The following is a 20,334-nucleotide window of genomic DNA, read 5'->3' as shown; positions in this document are numbered from 1 at the left end:
TTTATTTTTCAATTTTCATTTGTGATTTTATGTTTTTACTCTGCATGGCCTTGAATACTTCATCTTAGTTCAAATTAGATTCATTATAGCACAATGTGTTCGATCAATTTTTTTAGGCTCAGTTAAATAACAAAATAGCATCTTAAATGATTCACTGGAGATTAGTTTTATATTTCCATTTTGTAAGCTGTGTCAAAACTTTTACTAAATGTAACTTAACCAAAAACTTTATCTTTCACTCAAAGACCACTTATATATCTCCACTTTGATAGGACCAACTACAGACGTGAGTTTTTCCCCTTAGAGATCACTTTACATACTTCACATCAATTATTCTTGTGTTGCTATTTACGAAAATGCCATTTTTTTTTTCCAAAGATGTTAATCCCCTAATTCTAAATTTCTGCACCTGTACAAAACACTCAAAACTCCTCAAACCAAATCACTCAAATCTTAAGCAAGATGTTAAAATGAGTTTGTAAGGAAATACAAATTGGTATATTTAAGTTATGTAAATGATATTTGTAGAAACATAAGTATATAGCGGTCATGAGCCAAAAGTGACTTAATTAATGTAAGATAATCATTAGTACGATAATTTTAAAGATTATGACAGTGGAGAGCTTCTAGGAAAGACACTTCAAAGTATTCAGTGATCATCACACGGAAAGACCACGATTTGTAAAGTATGCCAACATATAAAAATGAAATGTTCTTTCGTGAGAGAGAGAGAGAGAGAGAGAGAGAGAGAGAGAGAGAGAGAGAGAGAGGCCTTGCAAAATCTAAAGCAATCGTCTCGAATCTAAAAGAGGAGAAATTCATGATATATGAAACGATTCGATACCGGTCAAGACAGACTAATTATTAAACAAATGTGAAACTCTTGGTAGGTTTTGGAGGATCTTTGAAACTTAGAAGAAAAAGGTGAATCGAATGATAGGCTCCATTCTTTTCCATAAGCACTAGTCTTCTTTTTCAAGAGAATAATTCATGTGGTTTTTCAGGTGGGATGATCATAATAATCTAGTCTACCTTCAAGATCGTTCACTAAATTATGAGTGCATTTGATTTAACTTTGCAAATGAGCTTTAAGTGTAATGCAAATGCTAAAAGCCAAAACTATTTGTGGAAATACAATTTGTATTTGGTAAAGACTCTTTACAAATAGATTTTGAGTTCAAGTTGTATTTGGCAAAAACTTTTGCAACAAGCTTTTGGTATATTTTTAATAAATTTTTTTTTTTATTAAAAAAGGACCCAAACTCTTCGCTGGTTTCAATGAAGGGCTATAGTCATTGACGAGTCGATCAGTGCCGGCGATTGTCGGTTGAGGTTGCCCAACCTCTGTTGACCTATGGTAAGGGTTGCACAACCCTCGTGAGACCTAGGCGGCAATCACCTGGGTCGCGTGCCACCTAGGTCGAGTGACCCTTATGGAGGGTTGCTTGAGGTTGTGCGACCTCAATTGACGGCCATCGGCGCTAGATCTAGCTCACTGGCGACTGTAGCCCATCCTTGACCGACAACGGGTTGGGGTCCTTTTTGAATAAAAATATAAAATGAGGGACAAAATCGAAAATTTGAAGAATTGATGAAGGTAGTTTTGGAAAAAAAAGAAAAAGAAATTAACTTAAGCATTTGGCTAAGCCCAAATTAACAAGCTCGATACTAATAGGGATTAGCATTGGGCTTTTAATTTTCCCAAAGCCAGCATTCGGCCAACAACCCAGTGGAAGAACTTGCCAAACACCCCAATATTTCCATCAAAACTCATTGAGAAAACTAAACCAAATTCACCCATTGCGCAATAAACTATGAAATAGTGAATGGCTATATCCAAACACAATGTAGAAAAGGAAATGCACAATGGAATGGCCAGCTTTAGTGGACCAATTTTTTTTTTTAAAGTATATATATTTATGTGCTCTCAAAACATTGCATCATTTTGGCTATTTCGATATGTCGTTGAACAATATGCGGTGATTCGAAATGATTACATGATTTGACTTATCTTTTCATTAAAGTACATGGACTTTTTCTGGAAATTTCGGGAAAACCAAAAACAATAGTATTCCCATGGAAGCGGATAACATACAGGTACAGCTCAAAATTGGCATTATCCTATATTATAGTTTGAGAACTTATTTATATCCACCGACCACGCCGACAATATAAGATCCTTCATCTTCAAAACCTTAGATCTTGGATCGTCCATGAGAAAATTGAAGAAAAGAGAACTTACATCTTCAAGCCACGTCCATCCATACTCGACCAAAAACAATAAATAACAAAATAATAAAAAATAAATCTCTCTCTCTCTCTCCCTCTCTCACTAAAGGGTCAACTATTCGAACAAATAACATGTCATACGGCCAAAAAAGGATAATAATTCCATTAGTTTAAAAAAACTATAGTAAATAATATATCATTAGTCCCATTCTATGAATACAGTGGCCAAAAATAAAACTATTTTATACTAGTTGATAACTCTAAAATACGGATCTATCCGAAAATAGGAGGTCCGCATGAACATCAGATGCTCTGAATGGAAATAGTTCGATCCAGTGGTTGGAAAAAGGTCAACGAGACCACGAAAAGAATAAGCAAATAAATTCAGGACAGAATAAACGACTATTCTTCTTTTCCTCGTCAGTTTCCTTTTCTGTACACGCCCAGATTTTCCATTTCAAGGAAGTAAGTAAATCAGACAGACAGATTGGTGGGCAGGTTTTCTAATGTTGATTTTTTCTGGCATTATACAAGGTGGAAGGCTTCTAGACCGGTGGTGAGTGTAATTAGGGGACCTCTGTTGGTGAAGTTAGGTTTACACAATGAACAGATCTCTTAATATATTTGGTGATGTTGATTTGTACTTATGTTGGACCGCCACACCTAAGTTCCAAGTGTCATTGAGACTAGACATGCCTGTGAAAGAAGGGTGTACAAAGTGATAGTAATTGATATTTATTCATGATTTAGGTAGGGATTCACTAAGAAATGTGATGATTGTCTTTAACGATGTTGGTCGTCGAATTTATGTACTCAGTTGGTCACTCAGATCGAATATCTAAGTCAAGAGAAACCTGAGTGCTATGACTACTACGGAATCTGAACAAAAGAAACAATTTGAGTTGGATTTAAATTGAAAAATAAAACCTGAATACAATTTGCATGGTTTTTGATGATGCAGCTACTTGAGGGGAGGAGATCAACGAGACTATTTTACTGCAACCAACAAAGATGAGATTACAATAGCTTAATCACACACGCTCAGAAATGTTTCTCAATTCTAGATTAAACTCGAACCCAACAAAAATTAATCATAAGAAGGTAGTTTCTTCACATATTTAACTCTCTTGGATGAATGCTCTCGAGGCGAGGCTTCATGTGTCTCTCAATAGTTTTTACAAATATTAAGTACACTCACTATGCACGCGGAATCAAATTCAGAAACTAAATTTCATATACACACACACACACATACATATGAGCAACATGGATTTCATCTTCAATAATGAAAAGAAGTGTAGTGAAAAATTAACATCCATTTTTGCTTCACCTATGATTATGTTGGCAAAAGTCTAATTTGGACTCTCCTAATATGTCTCAGATTTTTGTGCAATTTAGCTATGGGTAGGACTTCAAATTCATTGAGATTAACTTCGACCCATAGTCAATTAATATCCACCTTGACGAGAAGTCTTAACTCTCATAGACAATCGTCTCTCCCGTACTTCTCTGAGCTCCTCACTCGCTACAGATACTAATCAGGTCCAAATGGTATATTAGAATATTTAAATAATATATCATACTTTCATTTAATAGCTTAAACTTTTAGAGTAGTTGGCAGTAATCATTTACAAAATCTCACATGGTACTTAGACTTGGTCGATGGGATAGGCTTCATTAACATGCCTGCTAGATTGTCTACTTGTGCAGTTTCTCAACTAATGTGGTTCTTTGTCACATAATATCATGTAGAAATGGTTGCTAACATCTATGTATTTCGTCTACTTGTGATATATTTGACTTTTGGTCAAATTTGTTGCACTCTAATTGTCGCAATAAATAACAAAATTTTCCTGTTGCAATCCCAGATCCCAAAGCAAATCTGGGGGCCAAATAGCTTCCTTGGTTGCCTCGATTGATGTAATTTACTCTGCTGCAGTTTTCGATGGTCGTAGTTGCGTTTTCCAGCCGCAGCACAACCCGTTAAACTAAACACATAATCTGTCAATGACCAACGTCCATCCAACAGAATTTGGATCCGCATTACCCGTTACATCTCTTGGAGTCCGTCTCTTCCCGAATGTTAAACCGACGTCATTTGTTCCTCCGAGAAACCTCATAATACATATCACTAACTTCTCAATGTTTCTTTCTAGGAAATATTGAATATCCCTGCTCACAACACTTATAGAACGTGAAATATCTAATCTAAGACAGACCATAACATACATATGACTACCACCACTACTAGCATAGGAACATGAGACACATACTCAGCTAAAGTCTTAAGGCCTGATGTGGCAAAATGATTGCTTGTTGCACATAACATAGGTGAGCCGACACACAATCAAATTGCGATTCATCCTTTGTTTTCCTCGACCGTATAATCTAGTGGCAAGACGATCTAATAACTTTAACACACATTAAATTTCCTATGACCTGATTGTTTTTTATCCAATTTTTATTAAGGTATACTCGACATTGCATGGCCGGATTGGAGCGAAAATTCATGTTAGATCGTACAAGCAAATTGAGGTCATTAACCACGACCGAATTCAATGCCAACTTGGATGGCTTGATGGGCAGCATCTAATGCATATCTGCACGGTGCATGCAAAAGTCATCGTAATCGTGGGGACATGGTCCTCACGACATTAATAATGCATAACCATATTAAGTGCGTAAATAAATTCTTCGAAAAAATTAATAATATATGCTACGAAAGTCAACCCTTCGTGGGAAAAAAAAATTAAGAGTTTGACTTATCTCTCCAGAGGCTTGACACCCGAGCATATTATAATGTCATAATAATTGACTTTATGAGCGTGACATGCACATGTTAGGGTTGCATAATACACAAGTTAATGTAATATTTTTTTAGAGTAATTAAAATTTATTAGAGAAATATAGGAATGAAAATGACCACGTGGGGCTCCAAACTAACTTAATTATTCAAGTAATGGAAAATATAACTCGTATAAGGTATAAATATATAGTTGATAACCAATAAATTAGTTTAGCAACCAAGGTATTCACCATAACATACTGGTTCAATATTGTTAATATTCTCTTTGAATTGTGTGGACGAATATTTCTAAGGCTTTTTTTTTTTTTTATTTCACAGAAAATGAATGGTTTAGAAGATATTTTACAAAAATGATTGCTTGTATCATCGAAATAATTAGTCAATAATAAATATTTTCATTATTTATAACGATCTATGTTTAAACATTTTTATGGGCGATGAAAATATCTTTCGTTCATTCATTTTTGCAGGCAATACAAATAATCACTTTTAAGTAAATATTTTCTAAATTATTCATTTTTTAGCAAAACGAACGCACCCTCGGTAAGAAGAATTTAATCAGTAACAAGGAAAATTCAATGAGGCATCTCTAAGAAAGTCATAGATTGATTTAGCTTAAAATATACACAACCAATTCTGGAGCTTAAAAAAGTACTAATTTGTCGATTAATAATTGAATTCTAATTGTTAAATATAATAGTAGTATACATGTCACCGTCTTAATTTTATTTGTATAATTGTTCTTGCCATTATTTCCCTAGAGAGGCCGGCGGCTCCATGACGGAGAATTCTTGCATACTTTGTCGGTGAAGTTCGTTAATTTTGGGTCAATAATGTCCAGATTTCATCTCATTGACAAGATGGCGGCGCACTTTATGCTCTTTGTACTTCCGTTTCCCCTCCCCTCCGCAAGTGGCGGCCAACGGCCGGCGGCTCGGTCGGCCTGCCCGCGTCTCGGAGGCCCGAAACGTAAAGGGTGGATTTGAGTAACTTCCTTTCATGAAAAACTTTGGCTCATTCGATTTTTCCCTGACTATGACTGCTTTTATTTATTTATTTATTTATTTATTTATTTTTATAGAGGCGAACTTGGACAATATACATCACTCCCAAACTTCGGGCGCATCGGATGATTAGCTCTACGACATTCCAATTAATAATTTCTTATAATTGGCATTGACTGCCCCGGTTGGATGTTACCATAACAGTTTCACATATCATTATGTCTTTGACTTGAGTCATCAATGGTCAAATACTATCCAAACTCTTAGGCTCGATCTTAGCGACGATGGCTTTCTCCCATCCTGAGCTAAATTGGAATACTTATTAAGCAATCAATTAAGGGAAATTTGCAATTCCCAATATGGAACCCTCCTCTAGGCGGGCATAGGGGTGACAATCCGATTCCACCTAGGAATTGGGAACTGGACCAAGAGAACCAGTTCTCAATTTTTGGGATCGGAAACCGGACCGGACCGGACCTTGTCATATGAAAGCGATTACTTGGCAAAAAAATTAAAAATTAAGAAAAACACAAGAATTGTTACTATTTTTAATTTTATTGCTATTTTTGAGAAATTAAAAAAATATATTTTAAAAAAGGTTGGTTCGGTCGATTCGATCCAATCCGGTTCAATCCCTCTAAGAATCGAAAATCGGATTGACAATCACTAGTTTCATTTTTATGAATTGAAATTGGATCAAATCCAATGATTCGATTCGATTTGAACAGTTCTCGATTAGGGCAGTCAGGCATGCTCATCCCTAGGTGGTTAGGTCAAAAAGGAGGGCTAAAAAAGGTGGAGAGAAAACAGGAGAACGAGTGCTTGTGACTTTGGGTCAGGGGGACTGATGGAGCAGATGACGTGACTGTGGACGGTGGCAGGTCGCCAAGCAATCCAATTCCAAAATGCCATTTGCAATTTCAGTCTGAACACGAGTCAGCTAAATCCAGACGGCGTCGTTTCAAGTTCCCGACCAGACAAGGGAAACTTCTCGCCTCCTCTCCCTCTGTCCAGCGGTTTTGAATGAAGTCGGCAGTGGTGGGATGGTCAACTTGAGGCAGACGGAGAAGAGCTTCGTCTCTCTTTCTTCCCTCCACGTGTCTGCTAGAAATTCTACAAACAGATAGTGACGCGAAACATGAGGTGTGTGCCCTCTTCCGGCTGGATGCGTGCAGTACCACTGGTTGGCATAGCGTCGCATCACCTCGCGGGATGGTACTCGAGCTTGGTTATTCCGTGGAAATCTTGGCGGAGCTAACTGAGGTACGTATAATAACACTTTTACTTTCAAAAATAATTCTTTTATATTTCTACTACAAAGAATAATTTCTGAGTAAAATAACATATTTGGTAACTATACAAGATTTATATTCTTGAAATAGAACAAAATAAAATTGTGTTTGATACGATTCATGAATTTTTAAATTTATTTATTTTTTCTTGCCCACGGATTGTCGATCGTTGCTTGCCGCCGCATGATCGTTGATTGTCGCCATTGACCGCTGTTGCATGATTGCCACTCACAGCCTGGGGCAAGTTGCTACCGCCCGATTGTCGGAGGTGTACAGCAATCGCCGGAGGGACGGCAGCCGATGGGTGTGGGCGACGGTCGTTGGTCGGGCGGGTGGCGGACGACAACAAAGTAGATGGCGGTTGTCGGCCGGCGAGGGTGGCCGTGGGATGTGGGCGGCGGCGGGCGGGGCGATGGTCGGCGATCGAGTGGTGACAATGACAGTCGCCAGCGGTCGAGGGCTACGGTGACGACGGTTGCAAGCAGTTGATCGACGATGGCCGCAAGTGGCTGGAGATGGCCAACGATGGCCATAGCAAGGAAGAAGAATAAAAGAAAAATAGAAAAGAAACAATTTGCTTATTTCTAGAAATTGTTCTCGAAAATAAGAGGTTACTTTTTTTTTTTTTTATTGTTTCTATTCAAAATCTATTCATCGACTACTTTTCTATTATGGGGAATAGAAAAATAAGTTGACATTACCAAACAGATTTATGTTCATTTTTTATTTTGGAGAATTAAAGGACATGAATTGAGAGAAACAAAAACATTACTATACACATGCCCTAATAGCCTCCTGATCCTTAGCATGACCTTAAACTGCTATGCTTATCGGAGTCAACCCCAAGTGTAAAATGGGGTAATGATAAACCGCTTGGGGTTCAATGGTTAAACCAGATAATCTGCTGGGCCTGATCTCTGCGATGAAGCCGCTGGATGAAACATCCCAGACGCTTTACAGGGAAATGAAGGCAGCTGGTTTAATCATACATGCCCTAATAGCCTCCACTGTCGAGGACATCCTTATCATAAGTGCATAGCGTAGAGATACAGTAGTTTTGATTTAAATTTTATGTTTAGTAGCGGATAGGAGACTCCTAGAATAATATTTGAGGATGATAGATAGACTTGACCTCCTTTGCCTCTCCCTTTTTCTCCCTTTTTTGCTTCACGGAAATTTAGGAATTGTACGTGACGTAGAGCCATTTTTTTTTTTTTTTAACTCAGACTTCTAGGGAATGGGTCCTTCGATATGGACATATGAAGTCCTCCATCTTACTTGATTATTCCGATAAAGTCCTTCTTGCAAATTACCACATTCAATTATGTTAACTGGTCCTTTAATTTGCCTATTTTTCATATTACCCACAACAAATGAGAACAAAGTTTTAAAATTATAAAATTTAGTCTAAGAAAAAGGACACATGGTTAAATCCAAATTTCATTTAAAATTAAGCACGCCATTAGAAAGGTTTACTTTTTTAATGCCGTCATTGCTCACAATTTTCGACCAGTAGGAGGATGTCGCTACTCCATTTAAATGGTTATATCTTAAAATACAATAAATAATTGCCTCTTTGCTATAAAAGTATTACTGTTTAATAATGACTATAAATATGTAACTTTTATGGCTATGCCTTATAGGATCGTAGAGAGAATCACATTCCCCAGTAATCAATTATTTTATGGTATAAGGTTAGATTGGGTTGTCTTATAGCTTCATTTGTTGGAAAGTGAAAATAATTTTATTTTTAGAAATGAGATACATGCACAAAGATCTGATTATAGGAAGGATTATGAAAGCCTTTCAAAGATTCATGAACTAGTTAAATCTGAAATTTTGGCATATACAAATAATCCAAATTCATAGTAGTTTATACATAATTTGTGAGATTTGAATGAATAATTTTTAATTCCTGAGCTGGAAAATTTCCAACGGCTCAATCAATGGCGCTAATGCTTTAGGTTTCTATAATTAAAAATAATCAAATTATTCCTAGGAAAGTTATCTGGGAGTGTGAAAAGGGCCTTTTCTTTTCACCACTTTCTACCTGGAGGCCTGTGTCTATATAAAGTCAACCTGATATTCCTCCAGGTTTTATGTGGCGGTTTGGTCTTTTGAATGCGCATCGGGAGTATCAAATACATATTTTATAGCATACAAACAAGTATATGTAACCATTCCATACACTACAAAAAGGAGAAACGCCAAAACACATCCTCGACTTTTACTCCATTGTCGCCTTACATCTTCAGAACTCCCCTTTGCATCTAAAGAAACTAGCAATCCTAGTTGGTTGCAAGATGAGGGAAGAATGCAAAAAAATTATGTTGGGAGCACGCAACAAAAGTTCAATATCTTCACATAGGGAGATCTTCAAGAGCAAGCCCAAGTACAAGCCCATTAATACATTTAGTTGGATCTATCTTCACTCAAAAACTTAAATCAATGAATTATAGGTTAATTATGATATATTAACTATTTAACACCACATCAATTTTTCAATGTGAGACTTCTCTAACACAACTCACACGTGTGTTCTTACAATTCCCCCCAAGTGTGAACTTTAGTGTTAGGTTTGCTCCCCCTTAATTCAAGGGGTATCCTTCTCTCCCAACTTCATCCTTACGAGCCTGCGTTATTACACCACAATGCCCACTTGCCTGAAAACCGTAATCTTTGGCTCTGATGTCATTTGCTAGGAGCACGTAATAGAAGTTTGATACATTCACTTGGGGAGATCTTCAAGAAGGAGTCCAAGTCCACGCCTATTTATATATCTAGTTAGATCCACATTCACTCAAAAGTTTAAATCAATGAGTTATAGACCAGTTATGATATATTAACTACTTAACACCACATCAATTTTTCGATGTGAGACTTCTCTAATACAACTCACATGTGTATTCTAACAAATTATTCTTGGAAGTATATTGATAACCTATCGCAAATTAAAAGTCCAAGTGGCACTTGTTAAGGAGAATGATGGGGAATATCCTTGTAATAATACAGTTATATGAATTACTCTTTAGTAAAAAAAGAACAGATTACAAAAACCACAATCCCTTTACCTATATCTCCAACCTTAAATATACTAGGTTTGGAAAATCCTAATACACTAGTCGTAACCTCTTTATTATAATAACTAGGATTAGCTATGCAGTTGGCCACACCCTACAGCGGTTGTTGGAGACTGAGCCCTGGTTCTCGCTTTCTCTACCATGAGAGAGAGAGAGAGAGAGAGAGAGAGAGAGAGAGCTGCCACTAATGTCCGAAGGCAGCCGCCAATGGCAAGAGGCAATGCACTTGCCGCTTCGATGATTGAGCTTAGAGTTAGGGCAACTAAGGTTAATCTTTATTTTTATTATTGATAATGATTTATGTCTATATATTTTCATAGGTGATGAAAACATTTTCGTTTATTTATTTTTGTAAATAATAGAAATTATATTTTTTTATGAAAACATCTTATAAATTGTTTATTTTTGACGAGACAAAGAAACCTGTATCACAATATATTCTTTTTCTCAGTCGAGATTGCTCCAGCAGATGCAAGACTTGAATAGGCATCCCCGTCTTTCGAGAAATCGGACAGTTCGGAGTCGAGTCGCGCGATCCAAGGACATTAAACTCAGTCAGAAGAAGGATTCCTTCTTCAGTTCCCGGTTTTGGCTCATATATATAGGCCAAATTTCCTCCAATAGATTTAGACTTCACTTACCTTTTTTTTTTAACCGTATATAAAACGACCGCAATAATACACCCCCAATATTACAAAAGAAATTGTGAGATCTCCATGCCTCTCAAGAATTAGATTGTTAATATTTCACGAAGAATAAGATACCATCGAGATAATGGTCGATTAATCTTGTTTCTCATTCCTCTTTGATTGAGTAAAATCATCTAATCTCGAATGTTATTTACTATCCACGAGAGTTTCGGGGATTTTTTTTTTATCAGTTAAAAGAGAGTTGAGAAGCGTTCTTAAGGTTCAATGGAAAAATAGGGCTTGAGGCTCTTAGAATTTGTTAAGGGACGCTTTTTAAACGACTGCCCATTTAAACTATTTTGTCCCTGACCGAAAAAAAAAAAAAAAAAAAAAAAGCATTTGTTAACACCCTCCTTTCTCTTTTTTCTTTTATGGATACTTGGAAGTTGAGGGGGGAAAACTATATTCTTTTAGTGAGATCACAAGATTTCCTAAAAAGATCGTATACTATTTCCTCCTTCTAGCCTTCATAAAAGGTGTTTTTTTCCCTTCATTAAGTCAATCGCCTAAAAGGGAAAAAAAGAAAAGAAAAAAGAGGCGTGTTTCCAAATTCAAAAGCACATTCTTTATCCTCTCCTATTGATATATACAGAAAGCTATTAAATATATCCATATATATCTATAAAATTTATGTATCTCTTTAAACCTCCGTGACAGATTCACTTTAAATTTTTTACGATGATGAAATAATTCCTAAATTTATGTCATTATGATATATTTACTCAAAATTTATATCATTATGATACCAAAAAAAAAAAAAAAAGAGAGTAAATAGAGTGGCTTCTTTTCAATTAAAGTCAGAGTAGGGACAAGAAAGAAAATTAACTGTAAACCGAGCAGTGAGAGAGAGAGAGAGAGACACCGTGGAGGCTAAGAAAGCCTTTATATGCAGAGGTGCACGCGTATAAGCTGGGCAGCCTGCTCCTTCTCCTTCTGCTACTTTCTTGGTCTCGTGCTTTTGCTCTGTGTCAGCAATGGCGGGTGCTGACCGCTCCAGAAGGGGCGTGTTCGGGGTCTCGCTCGCGTGCGGCGAGGAAGAGTTCCAGGACCTGTCCCGCGACGGCAGCCACTACAGCCTCTCCACCAGCATCCTGCCTTCTCTCGGCGCCCGGAGCAGCCGCCGCATCAAGCTCCGGCGGTTCATCGTCTCGCCTTACGATCGTTATTACAGGCACCGCCCTCTCTTCCCTCTCCGTTTTTTTTCCTTTTCCCTTGTGGGTTTTCGTTCTCTCGTCGCTTCTCGTCCTTCTTTTCTGGTTTTCGCTGGAAAGCTCGGAGCTTGCTCTGTTTTTCTGTCCAATGCTTGCGAAGAGAGAGCGACATTGAATCTTGCGGTGCGTTGCTCGGAACTCCGTGTGTTCTTCGTGGGTGATCATTCCGCGTTTGTTTTTTTTTTCTTTCATGTGGTTTCTGGTTCTTGTTTTGCACTGTGCAGAAAAGTTTGTTCCTTTTCGCTCGTTGGTTTTGCAAAATCTTGTTCCTCTGTTCTGAATGAATTCTCTCTCCTCTTTCGTCTCTTTTGTTCCTTTTGAGTTAAAGTAAACAAAGTCACCGAATCTATGGATTCTTGGCGAAAGTGTAATTTTGTTCGGTTCTTTCTTGGCTTTCTTCCAGGGCATGGGTTGTGAACTTGTGATAAGGTGATCTCATCTCGGATACATATATGACTTTCCTTTTACTGAACTCGTTTCTTGCTTTGAAACATTATGTAGAGGAATGATTTGCTGGTTTCCTGGCAAATTATATGCCAAATATGCTTGGAAACTGAGTGATGATCGCTTTTCCCTTTTTCTTTCTTCTTTCTTCTGTCTTCTATGTTGGTTTCATGATCTTTTTGGTAGTCTTTTTGCAGGGTATTCGGAATGTTAGGTTCGTCTACTAGGAACATGAGATCCGATAGCCATTTCTGCTGTGATTTTTTTTTGTAGTAGTTTGTTGGCTTTAACTGTCTAAGTCAGAGAGAAGCCGTTCCTAACCGGTGGCCTTGAGAATACATGATTGACTTCTGTCTAGAACTCCCAAGCAACTTGTGTGGTTATTAGTATTTTTTTTTTTTTTTTTGCCTTTTTCCTCACCTGCCTCTCGGCCTAAACCAGAAATTTTGGCTTTTGAAGGTCAAAGAAGAAGAATTATTGGAATACTGATCTATGAATATGAGCTCAAGTCTTGAAATATGCATATGCACAAATAAAATATGAAACTTCCTTCTTCTTCACAAAAAAAAAAAAAAAAAGCCATAGCAGGAAATGATTAGTCGCCATCACAGAGTTTAGTATGATTTCGAATGTATTTGCCCTGGATAAATCCTCGTAATTTTCTCTTATTATCACTGAATTGAAATTATCTTTGCGCAGGTGTTGGGAGACTCTCCTTGTCGTTCTGGTTGCCTACACAGCTTGGGTGTCGCCTTTTGAATTTGGGTTTCTGAGAGATCCAGCGATAGCATTGTCCATTATCGATAATGTCGTCAATGCATTCTTCGCCATAGACATCATATTGACGTTCTTCGTTGCTTATCTTGACAAAAACTACTTACCTTCTTGTCGATAATCCAAAGAAAATTGCTTGGAAATACACTACCACGTGGTTTGCCTTCGATTTAATATCCACGATTCCATCTGAACTTGCTCGGAAAATATTCCCATCAAATTTCAATTCCTATGGCCTCTTTAACATGCTTCGCCTTTGGCGTCTACGAAGAGTCAGTGCCTTATTTTCCAGGTAATGTTTTTTTCCGCTTGAATGAATCGCAATTGCGAACCTGTACACTGCAAAAACTTGATTGGTATTGTCATATCTGCAAACAGATTGGAGAAAGACAGGAACTATAACTACTTCTGGGTTCGATGTGCAAAACTCATTTGTGTGAGTGTCCAAGTTATTTAGGATCAATCTGATCATGACCAAACAAATTGATATTTCCTTCCTGTAATAAAGAGCTCTGTGTAATTTACCTTCTTCAGGTCACCCTTTTTGCTGTTCATTGCGCTGGGTGCTTCTATTACCTCCTCGCTGCACGATATCGAGATCCTAAAAGGACATGGATTGGTGCCATAATGGAGAACTTCCTTGAGCAGAGTCTGTGGATCCGGTATGTGACTTCAATTTACTGGTCAATCACTACTCTAACGACGGTTGGCTATGGGGACCTGCATCCTGTCAATACAAGGGAGATGCTCTTTGACATCTTCTACATGCTCTTCAACCTTGGGTTGACTGCTTACTTGATTGGTAATATGACCAACTTAGTCGTTCATGGGACAAGCCGAACCCGAAAATTTGTGAGTATGCGCTTATTTGTTCCTTACACAATTGCTTTAAAAAGTGTCTTGTAATGTATTTATATGACCAGCTTTTATGTCCGTAAGCAGTGATTTTGGACCCCAATTCTTTCTTTACTTTCTTATCGTTGTTCACTTTTTAAATTCTAAGAGAGATACCATACAAGCTGCTTCAAGCTTCTCCCTGAGGAACCAACTGCCTCCTCGGCTGCAAGATCAGATGCTAGCACATTTATGTTTGAAGTACCGAACAAATTCGGAGGGACTGCAGCAACAAGAGATTCTCGAGTCACTCCCTAAAGCGATCCGTTCAAGCATTTCGCATTACCTTTTTTACTCTCTAGTGGATAAAGTGTACTTATTCCATGGGGTTTCAAACGACTTGCTCTTCCAGCTGGTACTAGCAACACAACTATTCTGCGAATTTTCACTTTGCACATAACAATTTTGATTGGCTGTCCGTAGTTGCATGTTTCCTAATAATGTGTTGTCCATTGTATTTTGGAAAGGTTTCAGAGATGAAGGCTGAATATTTTCCTCCAAAAGAGGATGTGATTTTGCAAAATGAGGCGCCTACAGATTTCTACATACTTGTCACTGGTGCTGTGGTAATGAACCAAAACCTGTCATTTTATCAGAAATTTGACATGCAAACTTTGATTTTGCGGTTTATGGCTTCTTTTGGAAATAGAATTCCCTAAATTGAAACTGATCTTTTCTGAATTTAAGGTTTAACATGTATGATATCATGCAGGATCTGCTGGTAATGAAGAATGGAACCGAACAGGCAAGTCTGACTGCTCCATAATTGACACCAAGAAATTTGCTTGCAAGTAAAAAGTAAGGAACCTACTGACATTAGTGTGGATGGCACAGGTTATTGGTGAAGCTAAAACTGAGATCTCTGTGGTGAGATTGGCGTGCTTTGTTATAGACCGCAGCTCTTCACAGTGAGGACCAAACGGTTGAGCCAGCTGCTGCGGCTGAATCGTACTACGTTTCTTAATATCGTCCAGGCTAATGTTGGTGACGGGACTATTATAATGAACAACCTCCTTCAGGTATGAAGTCTGTACGAAAAAACCATACTATAGCAGCTGTTAGTATGGTAATTCGTCTGGTTAAATTTTTCATGGTGTTCTTAGTTTTTTACTATAATTCATGACAAGGGTTTTGGTGTATTCTTTGTTCATAATATTTTCCTAGGTCCATTTTGTAATATCGATGGTGATTTTGCTGCACAGCATTTGAAAGATCTCAAAGATCCAACCATGGAGGGTGTCTTGCTGGAGACAGAGAACATGTTGGCTCGTGGTAGGATGGACCTGCCTCTCAGTTTGTGCTTTGCGACAATGAGAGGAGATGACTTATTACTAAACCAATTGTTGAAACGAGGTCTCGATCCAAATGAATCAGACAACAGTGGGAGGACTTCACTGGTAAGTATGAAAGCCCAGCGATTTTGCTTATTTTGATGCAATTTCCATTGGCTAAAAAATCATTCTAAATTTCATTACCTTTTCCGTAATTTCAGCATATTGCAGCATCTAAAGGAAGCGAGAATTGCGTGCTTCTTCTACTGGATTTTGAGGCAGATCCTAACAGGCGAGGTATCATCTTTCTTATATTCTACATTAATTTGATTGGATTTTCTTGGTTCATATCTCGGTATCACATTCGTATATCGATGCTGCGTATTTAATGCTTCATCATATTCCCAGTATTCCAACGTTCTCTAATTAGTTGATCAACTATCTACAAAAATGCCATCCATGTTTTTTCCGTCATATGCTAAGACTCTGCCGTCTGCTGATTTCCAACAAGCCCTCCTGTATTACGAGAAGCTCTTAAATTCCGTCAAGTGGGTCACAAGTTTGAAATTGCATACTTCTTTATGGCCCTTCTCTTACATTATCTGTGGCCCTTGTGAGATGTCTTTGGCTGCATATAGTATCGAGTTGTCAAAATGAGCATACCTTCTGACTATTAAGGGGGAAATAATGGTTTTGGGATGATAGCCACATGTGGACTTTCTTAACATACTTGTCTCTCCATAGATTTCATGAGACACCTCCCTGTATGAATCAGATTACGTAACATTATCTTCAAAATGCCCCTTTTAGTTGATCTTTCATATCCAAATTTGGTAAACCATGACGCCATGATTCGACAGGTGTTCCATTCATGGAATCTGTATTGCATTGTTTTGGCACATTGACTTTCACTTCCCTTTCTTTCTTAGCAAATCTTTGGGATCACATGTTAGTAGTAGTCAACATGATGTTCTTATCCAGAAGGTGCAGCAACCAGCTAGCATGCGTAGATGCAATATCTGCTCTGTGGTGGTCAACGTCTAGATCTGTTTATTCACCTGTCCAGGCATCCTAATCGTAGGACTCCACTCAAAGAAAACAGACAATATCTCTTGAGATATAAATCAATCCGTGTCTATGCCAATATGTGAAGAAAATTAATAATTCACTGCTAGATCGGTCGGTTCATGTCTGTTGACTTGCTTCATGGTGTTGAACGGTATCCACTGTTGGTAAATTTTCCAGACGCTGCTACGTTTGTCCAAGTTCTCCGTGTTACTGAATGTGCCGAAATATAAATATAAACTCAAGCCATGCGATCCTGCAACTATCGCTTTTACTTGAAGATTAGTATGCCTGACTCGGAGTGCTGGGCGCATTGCGTTCACTCTTGCTTTAAGTTAACTTTCGTTCCATTTACTAGAATATCTCCTAGAGGCCTTTCCCTTGCTCTGATTCAAGTTCACTCATTTTTTTTTTTTTTTTTTTTGAACAGACAAGTTCACTCATTTGACAGTAAATAAATTGACAATTTTTCAGACTCAGAGGGAAGTGTGCCGCTTTGGGAGGCCATGCTGGGCGGTCATGACCCCGTTGTCAAGTTGTTGGCTGAAAATGGTGCGAATATAAGCTCTGGAGATGTCGGCCAATTCGCATGCACCGCGGCTGAACAGAACAACCTTTACCTACTCAAAGAGATTGTGCATTATGGAGGGGACGTCACACTTCCCAGCAGCCACGGGAACACAGCCCTCCACATTGCTGTCTCCGAAGACAACCTCGAGATTGTGAAGTTCCTTCTGGAGGAAGGGGCTGACATGGACAAGCCAGACACCTTTGGCTGGACGCCGCGGGATTTGGCTGACCAACAGGGGCATGAGGAGATAAAACTCCTGTTCCAATCGTCCGAAGATGCCAAGCCACAGTCCGTCATAGCCATACCTGAGAAACACCATGAGGCCCGCTCCCTAGGGAGGTTCACTAGCGAGCCGATGATCCGTCCGGCATCACGGGAAAGCAACGTGGAGGGATCGTGGGGCCAGAGCCGCCCGAGGCGTCGGAGCAACAACTTCCACAATTCTCTGTTTGGGGTTATGTCAGCTGCGCACAACGGCAAGAAGAGGGAGATGCCTTTTCCGGTCGATCAAGTTCGTAGTGTCAAGAGTGGCATCGACCCGGCAAGGGTGACCATCAGTTGTCCTGAGATAGGAGATAGTGCAGGGAAGCTAGTGCTGCTTCCGGGGAGCTTGGAAGAGCTCCTTCAGACTGGAGCTAAGAAGTTCGGTTTCATGCCTGCCAAGATTCTAATGAAGAACGGCGCGGAGGTGGACGACATCGAGGTGATTAGGGATGGCGACCATCTTATCTTTGTCGGCAGCAATGGCAGGTCGAGGGAAGACCATAACTACTACTCACTGAGCTAACGCAGCAGTAAATTTTTGCCAAATTTTCTTCTCGTTTATCATGTTGGGTTCTCCTATACCGTGCGCAAATGTGAAGACAAAGTCTTGCATTAGGCCTTGAAAATAGATGGTACGGAGGACCTTTCCAATTTGTATATCTGTTTCCTATTTTTCCAAATTTTGACACAATCATCCAAGGATGATCCATTTCTTCCTCCCTTTGTTTTGGGGTAGAGACGATGACATATATCATATACTCATAAGGGTTGAAAGGTGAGGGAAAGTGATGACAAATTGGGGGGGATGTGGCCATGATAAGAGGGGTCAATCGGATCTGGTGTATGTGAACTCTTGCTCGGTGAACATTTCACACGAGTCAAAGCAAGGTGAATGCACTTCATCCAGTTCAAGCCTGCAATCTAGTTAATCTTGTGTGTCGGCACATCGGGGGGTGCACTGCACCAAAAAGTTCGGATCCTCTTTTTATCCAAACCAAGATCTGGGAAATAAGAAAAATGAATGTTTTACAATTATATTAATCCTGTTTGGATGTTTATTTTTTGCTAGCTCACCTCTTAAATTTGGAGTAAGGGATAACTGTATTGAAAGTTTTAAAATTTATTACAAAAATATAATTGAATCTTAAAAGTTATTACAAAATGCAATTGAGTCATAAAACTTTCAAAAATTGCAAAACTTTCAAAAAGTGCAATCAAGTTCTAAGATTTGTCAAATTGAACTAGTTAAGTCTTTTCGTTGATTACATTTTTAGGATTTAATTGTATTTTTATGATAAGTTTTAGGAGTGAGCATGGGGTTCCTACCTTAGAATCGAGAATCGCCCACTAAGGATTGATTCCGAATTGGAACCGATAATTGTCCGTTGGTTCCATAGATCCACGCGAGAATCGGATTGCTAGTCCTGCATCTTCCTGCAAGCCAACATAAAGCAAAAAAAGAAAAAAAAGAACTTCCATGTTCTTAATGGGTTAATATCACAAAAAAACTCAAAACAATTACACTTGTAACGATTTTATCCTGAACTAATTTTTGATCATAAAAAATCTCAAACTAGTCATCTTTGACAAATTTACCAAAAACTGTATACTTATAATATACTTACTCTCCGTTAGTTTTCGTTAAATTTTAATGTTAAATTGCTAAGTTGGATGACACGTAACAGTTGACTTGTGTATCGGTTTGAGATTTTACTTTATGTTTGTCATAATTATACTAGGTTTGATATATTAATTCAATTTAATAAAGGGCCAGTTTGAGGTTTTTGACAACTAAAAAAAAAATAATTTTTGGTAAATTTATCACAAATATATTAATTTAGGGGTTTTTGTGATCATTTGGAGTAAATTTATCATATATGTACCAATTTAGGAATTTTTGTGGTTAAGAAATTAGTTTTTGGTAAATTTATCACGAGTATACCGATTTGGGAGTTTTCATAGTATTAACCCATTCTTAATTGCAATATTAATAAATAGATTGGACTCATATTAAAAATAAAGAGTCGAGGCTGTGAGTGAGAGATAAAAAGACAACTTAGACAAGGTGAAAATAAGATATGACAAGCACTTAGTTAATGGGTGTTGACTTTCAAATTAGGAATTTTAGGTTTTTATTTGTCTTAAAATATTTTTGTCAAAAATTATCTTAGAAATTAAATATATATTTATAAATTACTAGTTAAGTCTGAGTGGTGGGTGGGTGGTTTCACATCTAAAATTGAGAATCTGGTGCCTACCGGTTCCAATAATTTGGAACAAAGAATCAAATAGCTACCTTAAGAATTGCCTAATCCGGTCCAGTTCGGTTTACTGCAGTCTAGGCGATTTTTGATCTTTGTACACTCCCAATAAATTTTAAAATTTGATTGCACTTTTTGAAAGTTTTAGGATTTGATTTTACCTTTTTAAAATTTTAAAATTCAGTTATACTATTGTAACAAATTTTAGGACTTTCAGTACTCTTATTTCTAAAAAAAACACTTGGGATGTAATTCCGTGTGGGTGATTGAAACCGATCCAATTGAGAAATCGGACTAAAGAAGAAAATGGCAGATAATATAAAAATAAATTAAAGTTGGAGATGGACTCTCACCAGCAGACAATATAGGCGTGGTTGGGATTTGGTTTTCTTTTTCTCTCTTTTCCGCCCTAGTACTTTTATTTATTGCTTCATTACATCTTAGGCTCAAGTTATGAGTTACCCCCGACCCCTTAATTT

At 37.9% G+C, this 20,334-nt stretch overlaps 1 protein-coding gene across 1 annotated transcript; it reads left to right on the top strand.

Moving 5' to 3' along the window:
• Window positions 1-12,005: 12,005 nt before the first annotated feature.
• On the top strand, window positions 12,006-18,352 carry LOC104436639 (potassium channel AKT1). The gene is given in 13 exon segments (XM_010049477.3): window positions 12,006-12,271; window positions 13,455-13,623; window positions 13,625-13,821; window positions 13,908-13,965; window positions 14,064-14,381; window positions 14,533-14,778; window positions 14,891-14,989; window positions 15,136-15,168; window positions 15,258-15,276; window positions 15,279-15,442; window positions 15,626-15,820; window positions 15,916-15,991; window positions 17,234-18,352. Coding segments are annotated over 13 exon segments (2,655 nt in total). The 5' UTR covers window positions 12,006-12,074; the 3' UTR covers window positions 18,118-18,352.
• Window positions 18,353-20,334: the final 1,982 nt, after the last annotated feature.

The sequence above is a fragment of the Eucalyptus grandis genome, chromosome 3 (genome assembly GCF_016545825.1).
Source record: "Eucalyptus grandis isolate ANBG69807.140 chromosome 3, ASM1654582v1, whole genome shotgun sequence".
Classification (NCBI taxonomy): Eukaryota; Viridiplantae; Streptophyta; class Magnoliopsida; order Myrtales; family Myrtaceae; genus Eucalyptus; species Eucalyptus grandis.
Note: the sequence above shows the minus strand (reverse complement) of the source record. Positions and strands in the feature narration are given on the sequence as shown.